General features: G+C 43.7%; 1 protein-coding gene across 1 annotated transcript in view; it reads left to right on the forward strand.

The window, feature by feature from the left end:
- Positions 1-4668, forward strand: part of Gmcl1 (germ cell-less 1, spermatogenesis associated) — a 40039-nt gene extending 35371 nt beyond the window's left edge. Inside the window, exon 14 of the mRNA XM_052719666.1 lies at positions 3342-4668. Coding sequence (XP_052575626.1) covers positions 3342-3470 — 129 coding nt within the window. The 3' untranslated portion in view covers positions 3471-4668. The remainder of the gene's footprint in view (positions 1-3341) is intronic.
- Positions 4669-9078: the final 4410 nt, after the last annotated feature.

Consider the following 9078-nt stretch of genomic DNA (forward strand, 5'->3'; position numbering starts at 1 on the left):
TAGAGGGAGAAGCCCTGACCCCTGTCGCATTGCTGATGGTAGCTGTGATGGCTGACAGTGGAGAAGGAGAAGCCCTGACCCCTGTCGCATTGCTGATGGTAGCTGTGATGGCTGACAGTGGAGAAGGAGAAGCCCTAACCCGTGCTTCAGGGTTGAGGATGAGTGTGAGGACAGCTCAGGGAACACTTGGGCTGAAAAAGTGAGCCTAAGAAGCCTCAGGTGCGTGAGACGGGGGCAAGAGAGCGGCTGGTCACTTCAGAACTGAAGGAGGTGGAGCGAGTTCAGTACAGATAGAGCTGGTGTGATGGACTGCAGGGGATGGCTGAAGGCTTTTGGTTGGTCACTTATGTGTATGTGTTTTCCATGTGTTACAGGTATTAGGCTGGAAAAAAAACAGAAAATACCATAATTTAGATTATTCATCTTTACTGGGTAAAAGTTGTCTCTTAATGTTTTTATTTTAAGAAATACACATACCCACATATATTTTTCTATTATTTATTTGTGTGTTTCTGTGTTTTAGCCTAGACTGGCTCTAACTGGTCATTCTGCCTCCACTATCTGATCACTGGTGTTGCAAGTGTGTACCACTACTCCTGGCAGCACATGCCTTTGCTAATGGCCAGATTGCAGCCCTCTGAGCAGCAGAGGAGAGTACATCCAGTAGAGTATTGCATTCATTCTAATCTTTTACTTGATGTGGAAAGTGAATTTGGGGCCTGGAGAGGTGACTCAGTGGTTAAGAGCTCCTGCTCTCTAGCAGAGGACATGGGTCTGATTCCCAGCTCCCACACTTGGCAGCTCACAACTGTCTGTAACTCTAGTTCCAGAGATCAGATGTCCTATTCTGACTCTGAGGGCACTGCATACACACGCATGTACTCAGGCACACACAAACATGGGAAATAAATAAATCTTTACAAAAAAAAAAAAGTACAAATTGTGTTAGCTTTAAATTTCGCTTGTTGGATTGCTGGTCTAATTGGGTTTTTGTTTCTGTTTGACTCCCCGTGTAAACTGATGACTTACATTGTTTGAGCAATGTTTGTCACATGTTGCCAGTCTCCAAATCTTCAAGGTGATCAGCTTCTTTTTCCCTCAGTGATTTCTTCTTTTGGAGTGATTCTTATTCTTATTAGGACTGTGTAATTGTCATCAGTACTTTTTTCTGTTCCTTTATGACTTTTTACATTAGATAATGTTTCTTTATCAGAGGGCATGCACTTGGTTTCATTTTAAAACTGTTTGTATCAGTGTCTCTCTAAGCCCTGGCCATCCAGGAGTTCACTGTATGGGACATGATGGAAGACTGATCTGTCAGATAGGAGCTAAATAAATGAAGAAAGAACCTGGGGAGACATTCAGGAGCAAGGATGGGGAGTGAAGGCCATGAGTGAAAGCATACAGGATAGGTGCTCAGAAAGGAGGAATCAGAGCTGTTTCTCTCCTCAAGTCTCCAGTGGAGGTTAGATGGGCTCCCGGTCTAAACACAGGGGTGAGGTGGTGGCACATTGCACACAGCAGTGTGGGTTCTTTGTCTGGAAGCAGGCCCTGGTGTGCAAAGAACCTGGGTGTGTGCTGCTGCCATGCAAGGCCTCCACAGCCTCACAGCCAGAGTGGACCCAGCAGAGAGCACTTCACCATGCAGGTGTTTCGGTGGAGGTGTACGGAGTAGAGTTTAAAGGTTTGAGGATGCCGGAAGCCATCTAGTGTGTTAGGGATTGGAGAGAGGGATTAATGTAGTTTACTCCAAGACTGATGTGTCCATTGGGCCTGAGACAGTGACATTGGCTTCCTCTTTTCCCTGAAGTTAGCCCTTCAACCTACCTGAGGCCAGTTTTAACTGCACTCAGACCCCTGACATTGGTTGTTTGTTTGGATTTTGTCAGTGCACAATCCGATTTTTTTCTTTATCATCAGTGTGCATGGCTTCAAAGATTATCATCAAGTTTAGTAAATGTGATGTGAAGGTTTAGTAAAGCTGTACTTGGGTCGAAGGGACAGGACAAGTTTTGCCCAAGGCAGAGTGGCTCAGATGTGTGCTGACATTCCTTTTGCCCGTCTGCCAATATAACAGTGTCCTGATTTTACTCCCTGAGATTTTCCTGAATACCACCTTCCCTTCTGGGAGGAGTACAGAGAAATTGTGGGCTATATTTGAATAAAATTTCTATACATTTACCTAAATTTATGTTCTTAAACTCCCCCCCCCCCATACTATTATCGGTGCTAGCACACCTTTAATCCCAGCACTCGGGAAGCAGAGGCAGGTGGATCTCTGTGAGTTGGAGGCCAGCCTGGTCTACAGAGTGAGTTCCAGGACAGCCAGAGCTACACAGTCAAACCCTGTCTCAATCAACAACAACAGCAGCAAAAAGAGCTCTTTAAGCCTACTTTGGTCACTCACATAGTTGATCTGCATAGGAATTGGGCTTCAGACTCTATTTAAACAGTGCTTTTAGTAGTCCCTGAAATGTATAGAATAACGTGACTGATGCCTGCAGCCTGTGGGATGTCCCTTGGGGTTAGATGTGGACGGTCATTTCAGTGCTGCTTCTTTAAGGGTTTACTCTGCTCTCTGGTTCTGGGACAGACCTGTGAAGTCCAGAGAGATCCAAGGCATCAGTGGTTCCCTTGTGGCTCTCACCACCAGTCTTTGGGAGGTTTCATGTGCATAGATGTAGCTGAACTCAAAATGCTTTTACATGATAATACTATGTGCTGTGTTCTAGGCATGGTGGGGTATTTAGATAAGGGCAGGGCTGTACTTGGTGACGACAGCATCGACTCCTTGCTTCAGTCTAGTGGTCTGTGTAGTGTCTTAAAAACTGAAACCAAGTGAGCAGTTCACTGTGCATAGGGGCTTGTGTGTTGGTTACTTCAGGTGATGGGGATTGAAACTGCCTGTGCATGCTGGACTCAAAGTAGTGATGAGCTCAGATAGCACTATGCATGTGCTCTGCCTCTGAGCTGTGAGCCCAGCCTCTGTTTACTCTATGCTCATAAAATACGCAGGAACTTGATAGAGAATCTTATAAAACTGAAAATAGCTGCCCTGTTGAGTAGCTGGCTCTGTCTGTCCGCTTTAGTCCTCAGTACCATCCTATGAGCCAGGAGCTAAACAGTGAGGGAGCCAAACAGTGAGGGAGCCAAACAGTGAGGGAATGTGGGTAACAAGCTCATACACACATCTAATGGGCGGAGTCTACAATTAGAGCTGTGGTGAGTGCTTCATCCCATGCTGCTGCTTTAGTTCATTTCATTCATTCAACAGCTTGACTTAGAAATGTTACAAAACGTTGCTGTCTACTTGTCATTAAACCTACCAATCTGTCTTGTAGGAACAAGTGGTGATGAACTTGGACAGCAGGCTTCTGGTCTTCCCTTTGTATATCTGCTGTAACTTCTTGTATATATCACCAGAAAAAAGAACTGAAAGTAATCGTCACCCAGAAAACCCAGGAAACTGAGGCACTCGTCGGTGGGAAGAGGAGCACTTTGAAAACTGTAGGGGCCAGCTTTAACTTACCGGCCTACTGCATTCACATCTAAGGTGACTAACAGTGATGGGCCTTATGAACTCTATGGATGTTGCAGGAGATGTCCTCATCCTCATTACATTTCTATGCACATATGAAAAAGTATTTTAAAACTAAGAAAGTATCTGTCAAACCATGTATGTTAAAAGGATATCAACTCTCGCTTTAATTTAGTAGCAGTAGAAAATTACTATAGGTAAATTTCTCATTTCCTTGCAGCAAAATACAGATTTAATTTTGAGCTTGAATTTTGACCCTACCTAGTGTTAGTGAACTTGACTTTTTCATCTGTAAATGTGTTCCTGTTTTGTTCAGAGAATGCTAAGGGCAGAGTTAGGATGACCAATTGTAACTGCTCCTTAAGTGGGGGCCTTTAAAGCTGTCCTTTAGTTCTCAGTCGCTCGTTGAGTCTTCGGTTCAGTCTGATGCCTTCCTTCAGTCTCCGCTGCTTTTTCCCATCAGAGCCTTTTCATGGTTTGGGGGACTAGGCTTAGGAACTATTTCTGTTTCGGTTTGATTTGCTTTTGTTTTTGTTTTTTAATCTAAATTTAAGCATTTTTCATATTTTTTGAGACTTTAACTTTCCTACAATTTTAAATGACAACAACAGCAATCAGCTTTAGGACTTGAATAAACTTGAATAAGGGAAACTGGTTTGACCCTGAGGATATTCCTTCGCCTTATGTGCGTGGTCTTGTCTGGCATTCTGTGTTCTTGTTATGAATTATTTATATACAATGCTACATTTTCAAACATTTCGTGTTCTACTGGAATTTATGTTCAAATTTTAGTTGGGAATCTTGTTTCCTACTTGAGCTCAGGACTTTATAACCTCTGAACTGAGTGCCTTTGAGTCACATACGCAAACAGATTTCACGGGGAAAGTACAGGAGGAGCTGGAACAAAACATTCGTGTTAGAACAACTTATTTTTGTCAAGAAAGAGATGTATGGGTGTCATGATTGCTATGTTGGCTCCTTGTGTTTATGGCTATTTTGAAAATAGCCACTCCCATTTTCCTCCAGTCAGAGGAAGTGCTTTTATGGTTGATGTATGTTTTTAGTATTTTTTTAAAATTGGAATCATTTTTATGTATCTGTTCAAATAAAATGCTCATTTGGAAAAGGAATACGCTCCTGTTTAAAGTGGACTCAAAACCTCACCTGAAACTAGGATTTTCTTTTTTTCTTGAAGTTCAATTTTTTTCCAAGTACTTGGTTCTTTGTATTTCTTTTGTTTTAAAGCAGAATTCTATTAGAGAGTAAGAGAAAAACCAACTGGACTGGAAGACTAAATCTCAGAGGCTTCTGGGAAAAGGAGCTAGGGAAGCCTTGCTCTGAGGCCAGCTCAGCTGTGGGGTCTGTAGAGAGGACACCTGGGTCGGTCGGTGGAGCTAGCAGCTTTAGATTTGGCTGCTTGGTTTTTATTTACTTATTTTTATTTATTTGTTTTTGTTCTGTTTTGTTTTTCAAGACAGGTTTTCTCTGTGTAGTCCTGGCTGTCCTGAAACTTGCTCTGTAGACCAGGCTGGCCTCGAACTCACAGAAATCTATCTGCCTGCCTCTGCCTCCCCGAGCGCTGCGATTAAAGGTGTGCACCACCACTGCCATGCCTTGACTATTTTTAAACAAACAAACACAGAACAAAAACCATAGAAAACAAAAAGGCTGAGTTCTCACACAGACAGCAGACAGAGCTCCGAAGATCACAGGTGCTTGTTCCCACCTGCTTCTAGCTTTGAATTACTGGTGGGTTTTCTTTCCTGGTAATATGTTGATAGAGTCACAAATTATCCTTGGTTTTTTGTTTTTTTTCCAAAATGTAACTACTTTGAATGTCTTCTTCTGCCTCCTAGAATTGCAACAGGAATATTTCTGAAGCAGTGGTTTGGCCAGTGACAGGCCCCACTTCTGAACTGTACACCTGGCTGTAATTTCCTCTCCCACTGCTAAGTTGTTTTCTCTCAGCAGCATAAGAAATCCTTTACTCTTTATATATTAAAAAATAGTCAGGCGGTGATGGCGCACGCCTCTAATCCCAGCACTCTGGAGGCAGAGGCAGGCTGAGCTCTGTGAGTTCAAGGCCAGCCTGGTCTACAGAGTAAGTTCCTGGGCTACACAGAGAAACCCTGTCTCAAAAAACAAAGCCAACAGAGCCGTACACTTGTAATGCCAGCACACAAGAGGCTGAGGCAGGAGAATCACAAGATTGTGGACAGCCTGGGCTGCATTGCAAAACCCTGCTTTAAAACAAAAAACAATTATACCCAAATATGTCTTTATAAATCTTGGAAAGTGAAGTGGGAATATATCAACAAGGAAGATAACCTACTTCCTTTCCATGGTCAGGTTGTCAGCTTACCAAGTGTGAGTAGTTTCAGGTGACGATTGGAGACCATGTGTGGGGGCTTTGTACTTGCCAGCTCTTGCTATATAGTCTCTGCCAAGTTCTGTTTGTGTGTTTTGTTTTCTATTGGCTGTTAGGACTAGAAAACTAGTCACCTATTAATAATTTATTTGGTTATTTTAGTCACCTATTAATAATTTCTTTGGCTATCTAATCAGTAAAGAAGAGAATTATTGTAGTTTCTGAATTATTACAGAGGCATATGGACACACACACTTCCTGTCTTTTCTGTGGATCTGGCTTAAGCCTTAGCAAGATGCATAAACGTAAGTGAAAACCACAGTAGTCACCAACTTTTGGGGTTAGATTTTCTTAAGACAGGCTCTATGTAGTCCAGGCTGGCCTCAAACTCAAGATCTTTCTTCCTTGGCTTCTCCAGTGTCCCTACCTCCCAAGTGCTGAGGTTACAGGCTCACCCTACCCTGCTCAGTACTCACTGGAAATTTATTTCCCTATGCAATAATGTTGATAAGTGCAATGTGTAAAAGCAACTAAGCCCTTCGTGAGCCAATGTGGTTGTGTCTAGAATGGCGTCCTACCTTCTCCTTTGTTGCTCTCACACCACACGATGATTCTAGCACCATGGAATCCACTGCCTCCAGAACTACAAGAGAGAAATTGCTTTTCATTGTAAGTTCCCCGGTCTCTGGTATTATATTCAACACACTGAGACACTCACCTAGATAAATGTCCTTACCTCCAATGCAGTTTTCTTTTTCAATCAACCCTGTATTAGCCCAAAGTGTTCTCTGAAGAAACCCAAATCTACTACTCTCCCATCCCTAAAACTCTGCAGAGGCTCCACATGTGCCCTCAGGTAACCCGCGTCTCACATCCCTCATTTCTCCCTCACCTCCTGCCCTTACCTTGCAGTGTGCAGAGACCTCTCCCCCAGCACACAATTCCCTCTTGTCTTCTGGCTGTTTTCCACTTACATCATTTCCTTCCAGAAGCTCTTCTGCACGATCTTTCCCCTCAACACTAGGCAGGTGCTCGCCATTTGTACCTTCCTGCTGTCATGTTCCACGTGACTAAACTTTTGTAGCACTTCCTTATCTGTATCCCTCATACCTACAAGCCCCTCAAACTCATGTGCCTTTTTTCACTGTTCAGTCCTTTGATATATAAGTATGCAATAAATGTGAATAGTGTGACTGATAATCGTGACATTTTATTTTCTGGTGTTTCCACAACTAGTGCATTGCTAAGGCCAGACTCCTTATAATTGAGTCCTAGAGCATCAATGGACTCCCTTTCACATGTACATTTACACACAGACCAGCCAGTCCTAAACCCACTTCCCCAACACTTCTTTTAATTTTTTTGTTTGTTTGTTTTTGTTTTTCAAGACAGGGTTTCTCTGTGTAGCTTTGCACCTTTCCTGGAACTCACTTTGGAGACCAGGCTGGCCTCGAACTCACAGAGATCCGCCTGCCTCTGCCTCCTGAGTGCTGGGATTAAAGGCGTGCGCCACCACCGCCCGGCCTTCTTTTAATTTTTTAAAGGTTGATTTATGTGTATGAATGTTTTCCCTGTATGTGCACCAGGTGTGTGCCTGATGTTAGGCATTGATCTCCTGGAACTGGAGTCATGGATGATTGTGAACCACCCATATGGGTGACGGGGAACTGAACCAGGTCCTCTAAAAGAGCACCAAGTGCTCTTAACCACTGAGCCATCACTCCAGCCCTTTAAACCAGCTGTCAAGATAGGCCAGTGTCTCCTGCTGTAATCATCCGTGAGCCAGGTACCAAATCATCTCTCCTAAGGCCTTCTGGGAAGGTTCAAAAACTAGCTGTTTATTGCATAACTTCAGGGCAACATAATGGTTAGTGTTGATTGTTACCTTGATGGGGTTTAGAATCATCATGGAGACAAATCTGAGCATATCTCGTTGTGAGGGATTATATCTATATGAGGTTGAGGTGTGTGGGATGACCTATCCTAAATATAGGCAGTACTATTCTTTGAGTAAGGGTCTTGGAGTGCACAAAAAAGGAGAAATGCTGAACATAAGCATCCATCAAGCTCTGCTTCCTGACTACAGATGTGGCCTGTAACCAGCCACCTCCAGATCCTGTTGCTATTTGTTACCTGCCATGATGAACTCTTCTGTGAGCCAGGACAAACCCTTCTTCAAGTTGCTTTTGCTAGGCATTTTGTCACAGCAGCAACAACAAAAAATAACTAATAGAGACATGAGCTGAGCAAACATCAGTTCAGCCCAGATACGGCACTGATGACGACAGACCAAAGATTCTACCTGAGTCTAACTTGGTGAACCCTTGTTGTGGGATATTTATACACTGTGTGAAGGTGTGTTGCTGGGACTGATGTAATAAAAATCGGAAAGGCCAATAGCCAGGCAGGAGGTATAGGCGGGACTTCCCGGGAAAGAAAGGAGGAGGGGGGGGGGGAGGGGAGGGGGAGGAGGAGGGGAGGAGGAGGAATCTAGGCACGCAGGAGACCCAGGGAGGAAACTTGAGGTGCAAGATGGAGGAGGTAACACCATGTGACAGAACATAGATTAATATAAATGGGTTGGCTTATGTTTAAGAGCTAGTTAGGAACAAGCCTAAGCTATAGGCCGAGCTTTCATAATTAAGCAGAAGTCTCCATGTCATTTTTTAGGAGCTGACTGGTAGGACAGAAAAAGACTCATTACAAACCCCAGTGGGTTTACTGGGGATAATTACAGGAACATGACAGCTCATGAAAGCTCTACATCCCTGGAGTTCCCAGCACTCAGGAGACTAAGGAAGATTGCCTCTAGTTCAAAGACAACCTGAGCTATGTACTAAATTCCAAGTCAGCCCAGGTTACAGAGTGAGGACAGAATATACCCAGTAAGAAAAATTGTAACACTGAAATTCAACATCATAGCTGATGATGAGATTGGATCTGCTTTCCTGGCATAGCCAAAACTGCAACCCAACAGGGAGCCAGACCATACAAACAGCAAGCTGTGTATCACGGGGCAGCAGCCAGGACTCAGAGTCCTCACTAGACACGCAGCCTTAGAGCCTTACCTTGGACTTCCCATCCTACGAAGTTGTAAGGAACAAATTTCTGTTATAAGCTTCCTTTCCACAGCTGGACAGACTAAGGAAATTCCAAAGATGGCCTCCGTTAC

Source organism: Peromyscus californicus, unplaced genomic scaffold (assembly GCF_007827085.1).
Source record: "Peromyscus californicus insignis strain IS unplaced genomic scaffold, ASM782708v3 Scaffold_6__1_contigs__length_162567912, whole genome shotgun sequence".
In the NCBI taxonomy this organism is placed as follows: domain Eukaryota; kingdom Metazoa; phylum Chordata; class Mammalia; order Rodentia; family Cricetidae; genus Peromyscus; species Peromyscus californicus.